This window comes from Mixophyes fleayi, chromosome 1, assembly GCF_038048845.1.
Source record: "Mixophyes fleayi isolate aMixFle1 chromosome 1, aMixFle1.hap1, whole genome shotgun sequence".
In the NCBI taxonomy this organism is placed as follows: domain Eukaryota; kingdom Metazoa; phylum Chordata; class Amphibia; order Anura; family Limnodynastidae; genus Mixophyes; species Mixophyes fleayi.
The window spans coordinates 447,203,095-447,225,272 of record NC_134402.1 but is presented as its reverse complement, the minus strand read 5'-3'; the positions used below and the strand labels follow the sequence as shown (position 1 = coordinate 447,225,272).

Here is a 22,178-nt window from a genome sequence, read left to right as displayed (position 1 = left end):
AGACCACTAGAGGGTGCTAAGACACACACGTTGATAACACTATTTATCACATCACTAAAATATAACCAGGACTAGTTCTCATATATAGACCATCAGTACCTGGGAGGGGTTGTAGTTGTTATCGATGAAAGAAGGAGTCACATTGCCAGCCACAAACCAGCCGACAAACGAGGAGAGAATCCCGCGGTCACAGTGATAGCCCAGCGCGTCCTATTAAAGGAAGGTTCACATATTGTAGCAAGTCAAGGTGTTCAACCGTATATTGTATTGTGGTGACTGTGACACTCTCTGTACACTGTGTATTGTATTGTGGTGACTGTGACACTCTCTGTACACCGTGTATTGTATTGTGGTGACTGTGACACTCTCTGTACACTGTGTATTGTATTGTGGTGACTGTGACACTCTCTGTACACCGTGTATAGTATTGTGGTGACTGTGACACTCTCTGTACACCGTGTATTGTATTGTGGTGACTGTGACACTCTCTGTACACTGTGTATTGTATTGTGGTGACTGTGACACTCTCTGTACACTGTGTATTGTATTGTGGTGACTGTGACACTCTCTGTACAGTGTATTGTATTGTGGTGACTGTGACACTCTCTGTGCACCGTGTATTGTATTGTGGTGACTGTGACACTCTCTGTACACTGTGTATTGTATTGTGGTGACTGTGACACTCTCTGTACACTGTGTATTGTATTGTGGTGACTGTGACACTCTCTGTACACCGTATATTGTATTGTGGTGACTGTGACACTCTCTGTACACTGTGTATTGTATTGTGGTGACTGTGACACCCTGTGTACACTGTGTATTGTATTGTGGTGACTGTGACACTCTCTGTGCACTGTGTATTGTATTGTGGTGACTGTGACACTCTCTGTACACCGTGTATTGTATTGTGGTGACTGTGACACTCTCTGTGCACTGTGTATTGTATTGTGGTGACTGTGACACTCTCTGTACACCGTATATTGTATTGTGGTGACTGTGACACTCTCTGTACACTGTGTATTGTATTGTGGTGACTGTGACACCCTGTGTACACTGTGTATTGTATTGTGGTGACTGTGACACTCTCTGTACACTGTGTATTGTATTGTGGTGACTGTGACACTCTCTGTGCACTGTGTATTGTATTGTGGTGACTGTGACACTCTCTGTACACTGTGTATTGTATTGTGGTGACTGTGACACTCTCTGTACACCGTATATTGTATTGTGGTGACTGTGACACTCTCTGTACACTGTGTATAGTATTGTGGTGACTGGGACACTCTCTGTACACCGTGTATTGTATTGTGGTGACTGCGGCACTCTCTGTGCACTGTGTATTGTATTGTGGTGACTGTGACACTCTCTGTACACTGTGTATTGTATTGTGGTGACTGTGACACTCTCTGTACACTGTGTATTGTATTGTGGTGACTGTGACACTCTCTGTACACTGTGTATTGTATTGTGGTGACTGCGGCACTCTCTGTGCACTGTGTATTGTATTGTGGTGACTGTGACACTCTCTGTACACTGTGTATTGTATTGTGGTGACTGTGACACTCTCTGTACACTGTGTATTGTATTGTGGTGACTGTGACACTCTCTGTACACCGTATATTGTATTGTGGTGACTGTGACACTCTCTGTACACCGTATATTGTATTGTGGTGACTGTGACACTCTCTGTGCACTGTGTATTGTATTGTGGTGACTGTGACACTCTCTGTACACCGTGTATTGTACTGTGGTGACTGTGACACTCTCTGTACACTGTGTATTGTATTGTGGTGACTGTGACACTCTCTGTACACTGTGTATTGTATTGTGGTGACTGTGACACTCTCTGTACACCGTATATTGTATTGTGGTGACTGTGACACTCTCTGTACACCGTATATTGTATTGTGGTGACTGTGACACTCTCTGTGCACCGTGTATTGTATTGTGGTGACTGCGGCACTCTCTGTACACTGTGTATTGTATTGTGGTGACTGTGACACTCTCTGTACACTGTGTATTGTATTATGGTGACTGTGACACTCTCTGTGCACTGTGTATTGTATTGTTGTGACTGCGACACTCTCTGTACACTGTGTATTGTATTGTGGTGACTGTGACACTCTCTGTACACTGTGTATTGTATTGTGGTGACTGTGACACTCTCTGTACACTGTGTATTGTATTATGGTGACTGTGACACTCTCTGTGCACTGTGTATTGTATTGTGGTGACTGTGACACTCTCTGTACACTGTATATTGTATTATGGTGACTGTGACACTCTGTGTACACTGTGTATAGTATTGTGGTGACTGTGACACTCTCTGTGCACCGTGTATTGTATTGTGGTGACTGTGACACTCTCTGTACACTGTGTATTGTATTGTGGTGACTGCGGCACTCTCTGTACACTGTGTATTGTATTGTGGTGACTGTGACACTCTCTGTACACCGTGTATTGTATTGTGGTGACTGCAACACTCTCTGTACACTGTGTATTGTATTGTGGTGACTGTGACACTCTCTGTACACTGTGTATTGTATTGTGGTGACTGTGACACTCTCTGTACACTGTGTATTGTATTGTGGTGACTGTGACACTCTCTGTACACTGTGTATTGTATTGTGGTGACTGCAACACTCTCTGTGCACTGTGTATTGTATTGTGGTGACTGCGACACTCTTTGCACTGTGTATTATATTGTGGTGACTGTGACGTTCTCTGTGCACTGTGTATTGTATTGTGGTGACTGCGGCACTCTCTGTACACTGTGTATTGTATTGTGGTGACTGCAGCACTCTCTGTGCACTGTGTATTGTATTGTGGTGACTGTGACACTCTCTGTACACTGTGTATTGTATTGTGGTGACTGCAACACTCTCTGTACACTGTGTATTGTATTGTGGTGACTGTGACACTCTCTGTACACCGTGTATTGTATTGTGGTGACTGCAACACTCTCTGTGCACTGTGTATTGTATTGTGGTGACTGCGACACTCTTTGCACTGTGTATTATATTGTGGTGACTGTGACACTCTCTGTGCACTGTGTATTGTATTGTGGTGACTGTGACACTCTCTGTGCACTGTGTATTGTATTGTGGTGACTGTGACACTCTCTTTGCACTGTGTATTATATTGTGGTGACTGCGACACTCTCTTTGCACTGTGTATTATATTGTGGTGACTGTGACACTCTCTGTACACCGTGTATTGTATTGTGGTGACTGCAACACTCTCTGTGCACTGTGTATTGTATTGTGGTGACTGCGACACTCTTTGCACTGTGTATTGTATTGTGGTGACTGTGACGTTCTCTGTGCACTGTGTATTGTATTGTGGTGACTGCGACACTCTTTGCACTGTGTATTATATTGTGGTGACTGTGACGTTCTCTGTGCACTGTGTATTGTATTGTGGTGACTGCGACACTCTCTTTGCACTGTGTATTGTATTGTGGTGACTGCGACACTCTTTGCACTGTGTATTATATTGTGGTGACTGTGACACTCTCTGTGCACTGTGTATTGTATTGTGGTGACTGCGACACTCTCTTTGCACTGTGTATTATATTGTGGTGACTAACGTTCTCTGTGCACTGTGTATTGTATTGTGGTGACTGTGACGTTCTCTGTACGCCGTATATTGTATTTTGGTGACTGTGGCACCCTGTGTACTGTATTGTGGTGACTGTGACACTTTCTGTACACTGTGTATTATATTGTGATGGTCTCTGTACACCGTGTATCACCTTGTGTTGTTGGTAGATCAGTTTCTGCAGACAGTCCTCTTGTGAGTATCTGAACGCTGTTTTGCACAGCTGGTCCATGAGGTGCAGACTGCTCTTATCCCGATGCCAAAGCTGCTGGCTCATGAGAACTTGAGTCCAGAACTCCAGAACGGCTGCTGGGCCTACGTCATTAGGACTAGTGCTAGCAGAGATATGGGCCTGTATAAGAAGAGAGAGGGCAGATGTGACAATTCTCCTGAGTCCATTTCCTTCACAAAATCATCCTTTGTACGTTTCATCCCCTGAATCATCCCGTCCCCTGTGCATTTCATCCACTGAATCACCCAATCCCTTGTGCATTTCATCCACTGAATCACCCAATCCCTTGTACATTTCATCCACTGAATCACCCCATCCCTTGTGCATTTCATCCACTGAATCACCCCATCCCTTGTACATTTCATCCACTGAATCACCCAATCCCTTGTACATTTCATCCACTGAATCACCCCATCCCTTGTACATTTCATCCACTGAATCACCCCATCCCTTGTACATTTTATCTCCTAGACCAACACATTATCACTACATTCAATTGCAGATGGTTTCTTCACCTGGATCATGTTTGTAAGAAGTTTCACATTTTCCCCATAATTGATAGAAGTCAGGTGCTGGGTTACTTTGTGGGTCATTTGCATGGTCATTCCCTGAGGAACCCCACTGTCCAGCTGCAGGAAGAGGTGGATGTAGGACAAAAACCTGCCAATGAAGCAGATACACTGATTACGGTCACAGTGGAGGGGGAAAACACTTTTTCAAATCTACAGTTCAGTATAAAAACCCCTTAGTCTTATTCGATCACAAAGCAACACCACATAAAAGGTTTATGTTGGTCACTCAAGACCAATTACGTCCCTCGGTCCAAGTACCAACCAACAGCATCAATGTCTTCTTTGGCCACATGCAACGGTGTCTAAGGCCAAGTGGTCGGATCACTTCTGCCATAACTGGGTCCTGTTAATGGGGTGGGCCGATAGCAATTACACTCAACCGGGTTTACCAACATAGCCAATAATGATTTGTTCGATTTCAATGTGGAGGCCACAAATACCCGAGAGCGGGGAAACCAGCATTACTTGTTGCTTGTTTATTATTTTGGAACCAATAGGAGATCAAGCAATCGCCAGTTGTGTTACTAGGTGCGATTAAAAAAAGGATGTCCATACACAGTAAAGCATTAGTTGTTACAGTCCACTTCCCTAACTTGTGATTGCCCAATGTTAAATCTTTTATTAGAGAAATAAGTGATTGTTTGATTCGATCGCTGTGGTTCCATAGCACAAAAACTATTTATTAAGATGCGAGGGGATTACATACTTAAAACAGATTTTATATTAATAATCAGATGCAGGAAAAAGGGAGAAATTAAGAGAATAAAATGATATCACCAAGATATTAGCGTGACTAGCCTAACACAAGAGTGTCACTGGGATACTCTGCCTTCCAATGGTCAGAGGAGTACAATATAATCACCGAGATAGGATTATAATTTATATTAATGCCAACTACAATTTCAGGTCATTCAAGGACAATTGTCATTGTTACAATGTTGATTTTAGGAGAACTAGTGAATTTAGCACAGACACAGACATTGAGAATTGTGTACTAACCAAAAGCAATGTTGAATGTAGAATATTGAGAGGCAAAAGAGAATGTTTAACATCTCGAGGTAATGTTGAATCTGGACAAAGACTCAGTAAATGAATACTGGTACAGCTTAAGTATATGTAATGCCCAAGTTAGTATAGCCTTGGCATTGATTGTTTTTGAGTAAATACCAAATTCAATGGGACAGCAATTCTCATTGTCCCAAGACCTCTATGGGTGAATGGAAGCCTTGGCATTAGTAATCCCTGCGCATATCCTCTTGCACAATGATTATCTATGGAAATATGAAGTAATTGCGATATTAATACAGAAAGCGATGCGGTTACATCTCACCGCTACGAAGAAATTAAACACGTCCACATTAGCGGTGACATGTAATTGTAATTGTTAGACTTGTAGATTTGCAATCGCATAGCACACACGGAAAACAATTAACAAATCAGGATTATTGATTTGACCGATATTTTAAATTTATCTTTAAACACTTTCCAGACACAATTTGTTAAAGAATGCAGCAGGAGAGTGACTCACTACATAGGTGTCGAGAGTTTTACAATTTTCCGAATGCTGAGGACCCGGATATCGGACATCAGAAACAATCGGGCTCTGTCGTTTAATTATATATTTGAATTTCACTTCCCAAAAACAGTCAGCGGTCTGCAATCACCAACTGCGGGGGCTGAATTATTGCAACTGTTCTCCCGTCACCAGGAGTCAGCTGAGGTTTATAAAGACAAGAAACTAAACTTTAACAATAGGCGCAAATTCCTGTGTTGGGTGGGGAGCAGAGCGTTATAAGAGAGAGGAATAATCAAATTATTATTAGGGCATGGCTTCCTAGAGGGCCGAACACAGCCCATCATCTACGCCCTACTACTGTAGAAGGGTAAAAAAAAATTTACAAGAAGCCTATTCCCAGACACCGGTTGATCTATGTGATCTGAGAAGGGAGACGGAAGACTCACAGTTCATTCTTCAGGAGATAACTCTGACATGGATAAAACATGGGCAGGACTTTATCCAGGATATGGACGACCGCTCTGAGATGTTTTGCCTGTACCAGCTCCCCCAGCAGGGTCACACCTTCCATGCAGAACTTGTCCACACTGCGGAAACATAAGACGGAAGCCAGCACCTATGTCAGTGCACTATAGATCATCACTTAGATCATGCACAAGCTCTAACACTAGAAAACACATTAAAGTACATAGAACATCAAAGGAACAGTTAACGGATATTGTTGTTGCAGGTATGAGCAGAATTAGAATGTGGTCAAAACTTGTTCTAGTAAAATTAATGACATTTCTAATCTCTCCATAACTGTTGGAGATAATTATTCAAAATGTGGCTCTGTGAATTGTCATATTTTGAAATTCATTATCAAATAAAGTTACAGCATAAAGTCACGTAACACAAAAATCTAGCATGAGCAGATTTAACAGTCCAGCAAAATGTGCGTGTGTGTGTATATATATATACAAGTTAACCCGTGCATGATACTCATGCATTCTAGTCAAATCAAGCTACTTAAGGTGTTAAAAAGGTTCTTGTCATGCATTTGGGCCTAGCCCAGGCCTCCTCAGGAGAAGAGCGTTACTTCCCGACGCAAGCGCCCTTTTTTAACGTGGTTTTGTCCACATGTCACCACCTCATCATTTTTCTCCATCACCTCATCCTTCATCTTCATCACCACATCCTTCATCAAGCTACTTAAGGTGTTAAAAACTCCCCACTGTCACCCCCGGCAACCACCAACCACTCCCAACTGTCACTTCTCCTTCAAGAAATATATAGGTCAGTGTATAACTCTGCCCAGCAGGTGGCGCTGCAGCTTGGTTGTTTTTTTTTTCACACACACCACTAGGCATTTATGTAGTAGATATCTCCGAAATATAAATTGCCCCAATAAGGTGGCAAAACCGCTGTGCAAGTGTTTTGTATTAGGAGTTTGCTTTTACACAATCGCACCTTGATTTCATTTCAATGGTGCTCTCTAGGCTTCATCTAGGGGTAAATGTATCAAGCCGAGAGTTTTCCGGCGGGTTTGAAAAGTGGAGATGTTGCCTATAGCAACCAATCAGATTCTAGCTGTCATTTTGTAGAATGTACTAAAGAAATGATAGCTAAAATCTGATTGGTTTTTCAAAACCGCCGGAAAACTCTCAGCTTGATACATTTACCCCCATAGTCTGTCCTAGTAAGAGCTACAGGGCATAGTCTATGTAGATAAACTTGGATGAGAACCAACTAAGATAATAATTGGAAACAGGGATAAACATGAGGCCTTTTCTACAATTCTACAAAGTATATATAAGCAGCACTAGTTCACCTGTGTCCCACCGAAGCAGCCGCCATGCCAATGTAACAGCCGATAGGGACCCCGGATTTCACCGCCTTCAGTACAGGGTGCAGTATATTTGCCTCGGTTAGATCGGGAACAGCGTCACAGAGCTGCTCACGCCGGTCATTCCTGTGCAATTTAAGCCTCAAAACCAAATCCCAGGACCACTGGTTAAAGCACGCTTCCGGGGTCTGCCCTGTGCGGACTATGCTGGCCAAGTAAGACACCTACCGAGATCATGGATAAAAATGAACAGTTTATTACATAAAAATAATATATAATTGAAGATTATATATAATCTATGATAATATATTCCATTTTCCTTCCTAAGTTTCATACAAGAAAAGGAGCTGGTTTCTCTCCTCTACCTTAACGAGAGAATTTTTTTCCGTCCTTCGAAGCTGCCTACATTTACATATCAAATACCGGGATCCAATATCCTGTGTGTCCCTCCCCTTTGTTTGGTGGCCCTATTCATTCATTCTCTCTCAGAGAGACAGTCACACACTTTTCTACTTCACTGGAAAAGAGTATATCATAGGACCTTCGGACTGTGGTAATATTTGAACATGAGGGAATAGATACTGGTTTAATATTTTTAATATGTTCAGTGTTTATTGCCATAGTGTTTAATGTGTTTAGCAACAGGAGTTGTAGTAAGATTAGCGCTGTAAATACATAGTGCGTAAGGAAGTGAAATAGAAGTCTTTGGTTTGCAAATGTTAGAATTCGGTTGATACTTGAATGGGTTGAATAGAAGATAGTTGCTGCTTGTACGGATGTGTAAGACAATGTGATGTTGTAGTTTTGATAATGGAGATTGTATGCTTAATGTGAGACTGTGTGTAGTTTGTGTTGCATAGATAGAAATTGTATACGTTTGAGACAGCATTATGATTGAACAGTGTGGCTAGATATAGTGATTCCTGCTGTACTAGAGATATGTGCCATGCTGTCTAGTATCCACCTTGTTGTCTTTGTCCACCGTCTTGTTATACCATGTGGTCTATCCATCATCTTGCACACACTCTCTCGCTATTTAGATGTTAGTCCCCTGTTTAATTGGATATTATTACTTAGATAGGAAAAATCGTTTTAAATGAAATTGTAATTGATTAAGTGATTGTATAGTAAGTTTGTAAGTGCTTATATAGTAAAAGAGGATGCATTGTATTGTAATATTTGGAGATTTAATAAGGATATTGCTAATAGTGGTTGTATAGTATAATAAGTTAAGAACTGGGCTTGTTACTATAGTTATAAAGGTTGTATTGTTATACGGACTGTATTGTGTAATATGTTTGTTACATATGTTAATAAGAAGTATACGGTATTTGTTTTATAGCCACATATCCTTAGTGATTTGAAACAGCCAATTAGAATAATGGCCACCACAGAGCCACATGCTCTATTACCATGTGTCAAAATGGGCAGCATGTGAGATACATACACACATGAGCAAGACATTAGTAATATAAGTTAGTGTACCTACACACAGATTGTCATCTATGTTGAACTTATTATACATACTGTGAGAAAGATCAGTTATTGAAATTATATTATTACATTATTGTACAAGTAAAGATTCTGTTTCATATATATCTGCGGTGTGATTATGAATTTTATACTATCTTGGTAGAGGAGATATTATATAGAGAACTCTGTGAGATACAGTAAATTTAGTTTAAATGACACAAGAAGGCATAAGAGGGATAATGGTTCTGTAACCAGGATAGAATACAAACATAGATATGCAATTAAGGTGCAAACACGGGATCTTTTACAATAAGAATATATAGTAATAACAATCCTAATGTCATAAACAGTGAATAAACTTAAAAAGTAAATAATATTTTCAGGAACCAAAGTCTGAAAATGACAATGAACCTTTTAGCTGTGATCTGTAGGTACACAGGATTGTACAAACAGGTATACAGTGAAAACATAGCTTACAATGCAATGCAAAGGGCGAATGCTTTCACAAGAATCTAAAACCAAAGAGCTTGCAATCTATTTACTTGAACAAGATATTGCAAGTTTTTACTGCCTGTGAGAAACGTGACTAACGCAACGCGTTTTGCGGACATATGAGAAATGCTGTGATCGCCAGGATAAGATTACCTGCTTTATGCTCTCGGAGATCAGACCGGTGTAGGGTTTGTCAGAGATAAATTTCTGATAGGCCTCTAGAACCATGAGGGCGACCTCGATATGTACAGCGTGATCCAAGTGCAGCGTGTTCTGTGTACACAATTGTCACATTAATCGTCACATCTCTACACATAAACTAAACATGCTGCACGGTATAGTATTGTAGGGTTATACAGTCCATTCTCACCGCATTCTAGATACTTAGGGCCTGATTCATGTTCAGACGTAATTCCATTTGGGCGAAGTATCATGCGTGAAATGGCTCTGCGCATGCCCCAGAATGGGACACAATTACATGCAATTCATGTCCAAACGCAAATGACTGCTTACGATCTGATTGGCGGAACGGGGGTGAGAAGGGGCGGATGAACGTAAGCCATCATCATCATCTGCTATTTATATAGCGCCACTAATTTCGTACAGAGCTGTACAGAGAACTCACTCACATCAGTCCCTGCCGCAATAGAGCTTACAGTCTATATTCCCTAACATACAGGTAAACTAGGGTTAATTTGATAGCAGCCAATTAACCTACCAGTATGTTTTTGGAGTGTGGGAGGAAACCGGAGCACCCGAAGGGAAATTCACGCAAACACGGGGAGAACATACAAACCCCACACAGATAAGGCCATGGTCGGGAATCAAACTCATGACTCCAGCGTTGGGTACTTATACTCAGATTCTTGAAATCAGCTTGTACTTGAATACAGGCGTACATGTGTGCAAGCTACGTCATATTTAATTGTTTTATTTTTTTAAATCCAAGTTGTGTTCACATTGTATCCAAAGATTAATCAGGCCATTAATGTATATAAAATCAGACACACTAGTAAATAAATTGCCGCACACAGAGACAAGTTTTACGGGTCTCATATACAAAGTGCAAAACAGGGGAAGCGAGCGCAAAATCTTCTATGCTTTTCTATTTCAGCCAAAAGGAATAGATCTGTATCACTGGCCGGAAGTATACACATCTGTACGCATGGCGCAGAAATGCGGCTGTGTTTAGGGTTGGACGTATTCTGAGATACATACGCAAATTTTGCTTCAGAATTTGTACCCGTACGCTCAGGACACAAAAGCACTTGTCTGTACAGATCATTATTATTACTGTTATTATAACTAATTCCGCAGCGCTGTACAGAGAACTCACTCACATCAGTTCCTGCCCCATTGGGGCTTACAGTCTAAATTTCCTAACACACAGAGAGAGAGAGAGATTAGGGTCAATTTGATAGCAGCCAAGACGGAAATTGAACTCATGACCCCAGTGCTGTGAGGCAGAAGTGCTAATCACTTAGCAGTCTGGTCTGTGAGTCACATTTCTGTCACTTCAGCACCTGTACACTAAACTGTAAGTCATTAAAAGATGCTAGAAAATGTCGCTAATTGTAACAGGGCCATTAAAAACAAATTAAATAAATTGCATTTAACCATTGTCAAGCACTTAAAGCAGAAACTCATTTTCCGATGTGGTTTTACATAACAATCACTGCCGGTTAGTACCGTATCACTGAAGCCCCAGTTGAGACCCTCGAGGATGATACAGGCCAGCTTGTTCTCCACCTCAGAGAGGCTGTAATTCAGGAGCCACTCCCGGATGATACCAATCTCCGAAGAACTTGGACGCCAGCGGTGTAATGGCAACTCTTTAAATAAGTAGAGGGAGACCTTGCAGAGAAATAACAACATGAGAAGTCTGGGTAAAAGTCTTGCCTTGATGACGCTATCATAGCGAAACGCGCGTCTGTGGGATCATCACCGTATTATATATTAATATATGTGATCCTTGCTTAATAATAGAGTTTGCCCAATGAAGGCATAGGTAAGTGAATCCGCTAGCTATACATATATCAGAGTGTGACTTAAAGTACAATTCTAGCAATATTGTAGCAATCAGGCTGACTACATGGATATGTCTCACTTACAGTGAATAACTTCATACTGCTTGATAACCAATAACTCTTTATTACAACAATTTTGGGACACAACTGCTGACCCTCTGTTAATACTACCCCTTAAGGAAATCAAACTGAGAGACTAATATACTAGTTTCTCATTAGGGGGATAAAGTGTATCTCCTACCAAGTCACACTGTATGTATGTATATGTATATATATATATATATATATATATATATATATATATATATATATAGGTGAAGAATCATATAGAGCTTTAATGCTATGCAAATAAAAGTTTTTATTAACAAACATACAAATAGACAACAAAGCATAGCAGTTTTCACTGCATTTTGACTCACCTTATTACATTCATGTTATTAGTTTTATACATTTTTATATTTCGCTTCTATCCAAGTAATCAGGATTTATAAATGTTTTAATGAGATTAAATAAAGATTGAATATATTTGATTCATATTAAACATCCCAGAGTACCCATCGAAACAGATTATTTTCTTTTTTTTCTCCCAAATACTAATCTAGGTAAATATCAGAGTAAACCGTGTCGAAGTCAGCAAATTGGATAAAATCATATCAATTAATATCGAGCAAACTTGGTTGTCTTTGTCTTAAAATATGCGTAGAGGACGCTACGGCGTGGAAGGGCGTATCCAGCCGCAACATGTGGCAATAACAGTTTTTACACTTTTGTATACATTCGCACAAACACACACATTTGTAAATAGTACACATTAATTGTAGTTGCAATACATAGTTATTTATGTCAAAATATAGTAGTGTTTATGTGTAATATTATAAGTTATATGCATATTAGTAATACATATGGTACAGGTTAAAGGAAATGTGTCATGTCTGATATCATATTAATCCCCTTTACATCAGCAGCTGTCCGGTTCATTCGGTTAAGAGATCGCACATTGCATACTCTAGTTATTGATGTTAGGGAATAAACCATTAATATGATGCTGACTATAAAATGCTAATGGACTAGTTGAAACTGAAGTCTTGGCGGGAAGAAAGGAGCACATCCCCTGGAGAGATGACCCACACCTTTGGATTCTTTAGTTTGAACTAGCCTATGATCTGCAACCCCCTGGACCTTCCTGAAGCCTGGACCAATAGAAGCAAGCCATACCATCTGCATTGTTTTACTGTATTTCTGTTTGCATATAAGCAGGAGCTTTTCATCTAGTGTTCAGTCATCGTGACCACAGACTTCAGACCTGAATGACTGTTCACTGGATCCAGAGCGCCTGCGATAAGCAACGGCTGTACTTATTATTATTTTGCTTGAATTATTCTGCTACTTATTGAGAATAAATATTTGTGCGTTGGAAACACAAATCGAGATTCGACAATCGTTATTGGATAGCGACAAAACGTGCATAACAACCGGTACTGTTACCACAGTACAACAGGACTCGAATCACACAGGAAAGGTTACAACATGCAGGATAAAGGTCTATACAGATATCATATCACAAGAAGAACCTTATTAGGTGCTAGGTGCCTACAAATAGTGGAGAAACGTCTATGAATGGATACACTTTAGTTCATTCTAATTCTGATTAGTTTTCCAGAAGACTTAAATGAAGAAGGCTTACTGTATTTTCACATTATTATTCGATAAATATTTAACTGAACATATGATCAATACTGCATAATAATATTCCACACTACTTTACCACCAAGGTAAATGGCAATATCATCCAAAAGATAAGAACCTATAGTAAATACATCATTGTAAGACACACAGATATACATATACCCAGGGCTATTCCTGGATGTAATGCTGCCCAACGTCGTCACCAGTGATAGAACTTTAATAATCAAATGTAACAAACACATAAAAAGCGTCTCCCTCTCCCTCCTCGGGCATTAAGTTGTGTGATCCTCACACGTAGGTGGGTTTCTCTTCTTACAATATCTTGTGCATTCTATAATGGAACACTCCCAAAAAGGAATGATTGACATGTGGGCAGGGCCTGTTTCTTGCATACAGATTAATCAATGATAACCAAACGACATCAAAAGGTGCTTTTCAGACTACAAGACAATGTAAAAAAACATGTAGGACCAGCACCTGTGACACACAATTCATGAGTTATACATAGTCCAATATATTAGCAGAACAGGAGGACATTAGTCCAGTACTGTGCCAAACACGGTTTTTTAAAAATGATTGCTTAATATCATCACAGAGCTTGTACAGACTAAGAGCTAATTAGATCCATAAGGAGCTTCCTGGTATAATTAGATTATTAGGGAGCTGGGAGCGGTCTACTGGTTGTTAAGGTAGCTTAGAGAGCTTCTAATTGAGACACTTAAGACTAGTCCCCATATAAAAGGGTTTTAGATTGTACACAAGTCCCCAGAGAACATGGTCTGTATAGTACACTAGTTACTAGACTGATATCTGTGTTCCGATTCTAAACTAGTCACCACAAAGAGCTCCAGGTAAGGTTACACAGAGATGAGATAAAAAGTCCTCACCATCCCAACTTTCTCGATGGTCTCTTGGACACGTTGCAGGAGAACGGATATGATACCGCTGTGCGCGCTAGTGATTGTGGCTAGAAGCTCGCGGCCCACTTTGGAGAAAGCTTCTCTTGTAGACAGACTCACATAGGACACCTGGGAAGAGGAACATGTTTTAGACATAAAGCCATTAGTTTACCTTAGAACCTGGCAGACTTCAGAGACAACATACTTCATAGATCTCCAGAGCAATGCTCTTCACCAGCTCCTCGTCCACATCCCTCTGCTTGGTTTGTGCCATCTGTGCAAACGTGGTGAGGAGACAGATTCCCTCTGAGCTGTTCATCGTGGAGAAATACTGCTCAAACTTTTCTCGGTTCACGGGGTCTAAAGTAAAAACAAACTAAGTAAATGATAACGAAACTTCAGGGACTGTCATAACCCATCATGTACACCAGCATTGGTAACATCTGCCACAATTCGGTCTATTGCCAGCCATCAACATGTTTTTCTCCATAGACCCATGTAGCAGATCAAGGGTAACCTGAGAGCATACCCAACAATAGTCCCATCTGACACAACTGTCCAGATCTTCGGACTATCAAAGGGCCACGGCCTATTCGGTTACCTGGTTTGTATTGAGAAATGACAAAACACCTCCTCCTGCAGGCCATAACACCAGAAGTCAATGGTTCTCCAAACAATGGATGGACCTTTCCTTCCACCAGGTAGACAATGGGCCAGTTACAGTACCTCCAACACGTCCTCAGAGGAATTCAAGTGGCTTACATCGGTCATGACACCACCCCCAAGAGCCCATGGCCTGTTCTCTCAGTTGACTCAGGCAGTGAGAAAGCAAAGGCCTATGTTTCCATCTCTCCATAGTTGGAGAAGGTGACCGTCTCTCTCCCCACTGGCTTCTAGATAACATAGACTAGCTCAGACCTATAACTGTGCATACATTATATATTTTGTAAATATCGCCATTGAGATCCACAAGGTGCCGTGAGTGCACCAGATGTTTGTTCAAACTATTTCCTGTAGCATGTTCAGGAAGCAGGAATAAGACAGATTCAGCCACAAGGTCTTGAGCACAGTCACTGTATGGGGCAGATTTTAGTGTGTGCACTGCAGTATTCTTTTATCCTATCTCAGACAACTCTTCCCGGCACAAATCGCACCTTGCAATTTATTTTGCCTATCACCAATGCAAGTATTAGCCTCCCTCCAGACAGAACAAACCACTGTGTGCTGCGAGCCACAATCCTGCTCTTCACACTATCCTGGTCCCAGGATAGTGGACTGACGGGTGATCTAACACTCTGGACCAGAATGGTCCACAGTGTTAGATCACCCGTCTATGGGAGCTGTTGTCCTGCAAGAGACAACACCACCACCTCCAGTCAGGCTTAGACTCTAACTCCCGAGGAGGAAGGCCGTCTTCCAGACAGGTCCAGTCTCTGAATCCAAGTCGGTTATTGTTTTTTATCTGAGCTCTGAGGGCGCCCATAAAAATTTATTGGATGGAGGAAATGGAATGACTTATTAAGGCAATTCTAAAAACTTAAAAGTAGAAGATGAGCTTTTCATAGCTGACACAGACAGTTATATGTGCTAAGAAAAAGCTTGATGAAATTATTTCAGTGGAATGGAAAGTTTCAGAAAAATTTGAAAAACAAAGTTTAGTCGGAAGGCTTGTAATTTCAGAGGACTCCGCTCTAAGATTGTCAGTCTAAGCCGGGCCAACAAGCCTTGGGGGTATATTTACTAAACTGCAGGTTTGAAAAAGTGAAGATGTTGCCTATAGCAACCAATCAGATTCTAGCTGTCATTTTGTAGAGCGCACTAAATAAATGACATCTAGAATCTGATTGGTTGCTATAGGCAACATCCCCACTTTTTCAAACCTGCAGTTTAGTAAATCTAGCCCTTGGTGTCTATCTTCTCCACCAGATCTGCTGCTAAACGCACAACAACATGGCTGCCTACGATACTGAGAAAGCAAAGTATGCTCTGGCTAATACGGTCACTGCTTCTCATGAATATTGAATATGGATTCACACCACAAAATGACGATCTCCATTGTGTATAGGTGACAAGTCCACATTAGGCCATGCGTTGAGTACTTCACTCATCCGGAACAAGGATGAGAAACTGTACTTTTCATGCAGTATCTGCAGAACATTGCTCTGTACCAACTACACCCGACAGATAGAAAGATATACATCACGTTTTAAAAACAATCTGGATTTAAATTTGTGCCCTGACTGCCGGAAGCCCCTTATCTCTCTTACATCTATCTCATTCCAACAGATATTGTCTAACAGAAACTTGATTCTCTCTTTAAAGTCAATACAGACAAAAAGGTCGCACAAATTTCTTTCAGTGCTCCTCAAACCTTATGGTGCGATCTCCCCCACAAATTCTGAAGAGGAAATACCGTTTAATGTGGATCCGCAGGCGTCCGTGTCGATGGTGGCATACAGGCTCTCCACATTCTCGCTCTCCGCGTGGTGCAAGAGATAGAAGATCTTCCAGAGCATGGCATTTGACAGGGTCCCGAACGGCATCTCAGACATAAACAGCCAAATCCCCAATCTGCGGAGAATTGGAGGAATTAAGCGATCACATGACCGATCAACATACAAGGGAACAGTTAAAGGGGTCTTACTAAAGCGGGTGTGACAGACTGTGCCTAATAACGGTACCATATTGACGTTCCCTCACCTATATTCATTACCTTTATGAGAAGTTTGGTTCACAGCTGAAAATTAATACATAGCCCAACCCACTAGTAATAAAGATTAAATTATATACTGTATCTCGGACAGTCATTCAAAATCCCCAGTTTGGTTTTATCTCAAGGATTTACAGTATATATAAATAAATATATCTCATTGTTTAGAGTTAGGACCACCCTAGTAGCAGAAGCGCCTTGAAGTGGCGGGTGGCTGATCATGCATTTGCAAATGTGTATAACTGAGAATTCTGCATTTTATGTACAAGTAGAAAAGCAGCTCTTTTACTATATCATAGCAGTGTGCTGGGGGATTCTTCTCTATTGTCTTCCTTTCTAGATAACCCCACCCTGGAAATCTCTTATTAATTGTGGCAATGAAGTGAGAAAGAGTTGGAATTACACACTGGGGAGCCCTGTGATACAGACTACCGAGCAGATGAAGGATGCAGGGTGCGATGATCTTACCTCTTAGCTTTGAGGACATGTAGCACAGCAGTCAGGAAGAGCTCGTCGTACACAGCCTGCAGCTTTCCCAACGAGTAGAGCTCAGAACTCTTCTCCACATCACTGTTACCACTCAGGTACATGGCCCAGTGATCACTTAGGTAACACAGAGTCATACTAGGTAAAGAGAACAACCAATCCTGTGAGACCATCTACAGCCAGTAACTCTTACACTAAAAGAAGGATGAGCAAAGCTTTAACACAAAATGACCCGTTAACCTCTGTGTCTAGCAAAAGGTTCCACCAAAATAAAAGTAAAAATCGGTTAGAGAGTACCATATGCGTGACACGTAGTGTGAAACGCGTTGGGTTGCACAAATGCGCCTAATGGTCTGCCCTGTGCATGGCTACTCTCCGGTCTAGGACGACGCCGTCGCAGACTAATAGCGCAGACTTAGATTTGCGGGCAGAGAGGGAAAAAAACACTTTCCATGATTTTTTTTTATTTTTCCTCAAAACTAGTTTTCGGTAATTAAACCAGGCTCATAAATGTATCCCAAAAATAGGATATTTGAAACTCCTATTAAATGGTTTTCTCCGATGACTGTAGGGGGGACATAGACAGAGGTTTAACATCACCCTCTAACACCCTGCAGCTCCTCATCTCATACACTTTACTAGCAGCTAAAAAAGTTTATATATAAAAAAAAAAGGACAACAGAAAAGGAGAACATGAGGACATTTAACCATTACAGAAATCCCTCCATCAGCTCTAGAAGAACATAGGAGATGGGATTTTCCAAATCAACAGCAGGAGAGGAAAGTCTAGTACAACCAGCCGGACATTCCAGCCAAAAGCAGGAATGTCCACTATCTACAACTTGGAGAAGGTGTAAGGAAGTGACCAAGAGGAATGGTGTAAACCTGGTCCATCGATGCCCCATAAGGCATCACCCAGGATGGACCAATCAACGGGGTTTAATGAGCCAACTGGCAATGCCGCCAGTGAATTGTGGTCCTTATGTAATGAGAGGTGGACTAAGAGGAACTATCACCAGCCCAACTCCTAGCTTGGACGCTGGGAACCTCCAAGCCAGAACTGATGGCTTCATGTTCTGATTCAGTAGTAGGTTCAAAAAGCCAAAAGGTATAATAAGCCACTTTTTTGAAGTTTTGGGATCAAATGCATACTATGTGAGACACCTGCGAAATGACTCCATGTCAAGAAGAATGGGTCACTTAATTTTGGGAGGCTGGTAAGGTAGATCATTATTAAGATTTTTTTCCCCAATGTTAAGCAATAGATCTCCTGTAACAGTGACCTGAAGCTAGCGAACATGGCAGTTCTCGGCTGGCAAAGCATGCTGGGATTTGTAGCTGCACAACACCTGGAGAGCTACAGGTTGTCCGGGCCTGATATAGGACATCCAGAAAACATGCACAGTTAGGGATTCTGACCAGGAATTGCTGGAGATATATGTAGCTCATCTGACAGAGGAACGGTCGTCACATTTGGTTCCATACGCATTTGACCTGCGGTTACATGCAAGCGATCACGGAGAAAGCAAATCTCTTGTGTAGATATAATTTTAGGAATAGCCGAGAACCACTCAACAAACATTAAACAGAGTGCAGCAGATAGCGGCAGACATTCAGTAGTCCAGAAACAGGAGACATGTGACTCACACGTTCCAAGGGGGATAATTCAAGTAGCAGCGATATCCTGCAGCCAATGGCGGCTGTGCACATTTCCAGGTCACTACGGTCTAGTTCCCCCCACAACACAAAATACAGGGCTATAATTCAGAAGAGGAGTCTGGGAACCTACCGAATGATGCAGCCTATCCGTTTCACAAACTGACGATACCGAGCCCGGTTAAAGGTCTCCAACCCGAGGGCCAGGAGCTCGAGTAAAGAGTTGGCAAAGGCAAACATCTTCATCATTTCCTGCGGCGTGGTTTTCTCAGGAATATATTCCCCTGAGGGAATAACAAATATAAAAATACCCTGATACATATTACACGCGAAATAAAAATACAATAAAAACATTAACACCGTCAATTTGCAGATCACTTAATGGGTTGGCTAACCAATCAGCTCTCAGAGATTGGTGTTTATGATGAGCCAAGAGGCAAATTTCTTTCTGTTCCCATAACGAGCCAGAGGATTAGGGTACAGAACCAACTCACCTCTGGAGTTAAATCCTAGAACATTCTTGAACAGTTCATGAAAGGGAAATTGCCCCAACAAGGAAACAAAGTCATCTTCGGAAAGCAACAGCCAGCTGGTCTCGGGATCCTCGTCCTGGGACAGGAGAGACATAGGACATAGGATGAGGGAGTGTCTTTTTAGGACACTGCAAGAACAATTGTTACTATTGCAGATTTAAAGAACGTTGACATCTCCCACAGCACTGCACAGAGGAAGCAGTATAAAAATGACCATAACTTTATGATTACAGGAACAGAGTTACAACGGAAATAACAGATGTTTCCAAGAGCTTACACTCTAATAGGAGAATGGGATTGAAGCGTGTGGCATAGGAAACATGAACCTAGGTGACAGTGGTTAATGTTCATTGTAAAGCGGTTTGTAGTGTTAAGCTGGTCACATCCTCCAATATTGGGAAATTGACCCATTCGAATGTAAGCTCTCACGAACAAAGGGCCCCTCTCCTAGTGTATTCCTTACGTAATTATGTCAATTTGTTATTTGTACTTCTTTATTTTTGTCACCTCTGTACTTGTGCTATGTTGTCGACTATCCTAACCCCCTGTGTACGGCGCCGCGGAACCCTTTAGAAATAAAGATAATTCAAAAATAAAACTAACAGATCACACAGAGTGTGACTGAAAGTTCTGATAATGATCCAAAAAGACGAACAGGATCAATATCTGGCAGAGTACAAGACACAGGTACAAGGTACGCGCTAATGGCCTATGTGCGCGGCCATCTACCCACCCATTGGGCATTCGGATAGATCTCGCTTGATTCGAACATCTACGTGTAGATAATCCTCTTGCTACACTCTTAGAGTCGGCCAATACAATCCTGCTTGGGTGTATCTCCTCTCTGGTTGTGTCTCAAAATATTGTCTTGTGTTGTCCTAGCAGCCGTCTATCAGTCTTATTTAAGGTTTATACGGGTGTGGATCTCAATCCAGCACTTACTAGATGTAATACCCCTAAACCTGGGAGGTGAGTACATTTGATTTTAACTGCATTTTAATGGTGTTTGAAGCATATAGGTCAGTGTAGGACCTGCATATTATGAGGTGCCCTTGACGCTTGGATGCAGGCTTTAATGTTTTGATCAAAATATGAACCAATACCTAATTTTGCTAGATACACACAGATAAGCTGTGTTAAGGATAAGCAGACAACAATTGTCTTTTTGTTTAATAGAATCCTGTACTCTGCTGAAGTACAAGGAAATAAAAGTGTCACTTACCTCCTCACCCCCCTCGTCAACCAACGTCCAGTTCCCGGACTCCTTGCCTGAAGCGGAACCTTTCCTTTCATTGGGTTTCATGTGACACAAAAAGTCACCTCGGTTTCTACAAGACAATCAAGCAGAATTATTGTATTTTTATGATTGCAATATTTCTGTCACAAGGTTTACAATGCCTTAAATAAGGATTATGATTATATGTCGTTCATCCCACTTTAAGTTATTTATACTTTAACGCTCACTTTATTTTTTCTTGCGTCACACTATTTATTCACCAAAACTGTGACTAGCCACATTCCAGACACATTCAACTGATGCCATCTATTCATTAAAGTGGACTGGTCACCTACACGGTGGGGGCAGCCATTTTGTTCAATGAACCAAGAAAGCAGCCAATCGATTCATGATGAACCAGCGTCTCATGGTCATTGGTCAGGACATGCCTGTGATGTCACTGGCTCTCACTGGGAACGGATAGTTTTCACGAATACTGTACTCCCCACAAAATGTCTGCTTCCACGGCAAATAAGTGACAAGTCTCCTTCAAAGAAACAGTGGTGTGTGTACACTGTTTGGTTGTCAACTAAGTTAAAGTTACTTTTTTTTTTGTTAGGAACGTTATTGTGGAACTACACATCTCAGTACTTGGAAACCATTCAGCATCTATAAGGCCTGGGTGCATTCTGGGAGGGGAGCATAAACTTACCCCATGTGCGGTTTTAGGCCTATTTAAAAGCACATAATAAAAATTACAGAGGTTGTCCCACCTGACAGGACACATAAGGACCGCCAGCTGCTGCATGAAGTGAAATACCCCGGCCGGGTTGTGCAAGACTCGGACCTGGAAAATACAAGACGAATTATATTTATTAAGACCGCATTACATGCGCCCGATGTTCAGCTACTGCCAAGTACAGCTCTATCAGTGACTAATGGGATACACATTATACAGTAACACCACCAGTGCCACGAGGACAGTATCAGCCGCTTACCTGAATGAACGGAATGGCCCATTTATTAATCCCCGCGGGACAGCGAAGGACGTGATTCAAGAGAAAGAGGTGGTCTCCCAGGCAGCCCACTTTCAGCAGCACAGACACCTGGGAAACAAGAGCACAGGGCTGAGTGATCTGAGCTATAATACACTATATAATCATGGTAAGGAGCTGTGATGTCGCTCAGTACAGGACAATGGGGATTAACAGGGATATACAAGGTAGACAAAAAAAAATGCAGTCATGAAAACACA

General features: G+C 41.5%; 1 protein-coding gene across 1 annotated transcript in view; it reads right to left on the bottom strand.

Moving 5' to 3' along the window:
* EPG5 (ectopic P-granules 5 autophagy tethering factor) overlaps positions 1-22,178 on the bottom strand; it is an 85,076-nt gene that overhangs the window by 34,082 nt on the left and 28,816 nt on the right. Inside the window, exons 5-20 of the mRNA XM_075186239.1 lie at positions 21,922-22,029; positions 21,697-21,770; positions 20,930-21,035; positions 19,669-19,783; positions 19,308-19,458; positions 17,501-17,656; positions 16,736-16,893; positions 14,528-14,682; positions 14,311-14,451; positions 11,400-11,564; positions 9,864-9,983; positions 7,731-7,969; positions 6,367-6,507; positions 4,348-4,492; positions 3,755-3,952; positions 100-210 (exon numbers count right to left, since the gene is read on the bottom strand). Coding sequence (XP_075042340.1) covers positions 100-210; positions 3,755-3,952; positions 4,348-4,492; positions 6,367-6,507; positions 7,731-7,969; positions 9,864-9,983; positions 11,400-11,564; positions 14,311-14,451; positions 14,528-14,682; positions 16,736-16,893; positions 17,501-17,656; positions 19,308-19,458; positions 19,669-19,783; positions 20,930-21,035; positions 21,697-21,770; positions 21,922-22,029 — 2,283 coding nt within the window. The remainder of the gene's footprint in view (positions 1-99; positions 211-3,754; positions 3,953-4,347; positions 4,493-6,366; positions 6,508-7,730; positions 7,970-9,863; positions 9,984-11,399; positions 11,565-14,310; positions 14,452-14,527; positions 14,683-16,735; positions 16,894-17,500; positions 17,657-19,307; positions 19,459-19,668; positions 19,784-20,929; positions 21,036-21,696; positions 21,771-21,921; positions 22,030-22,178) is intronic.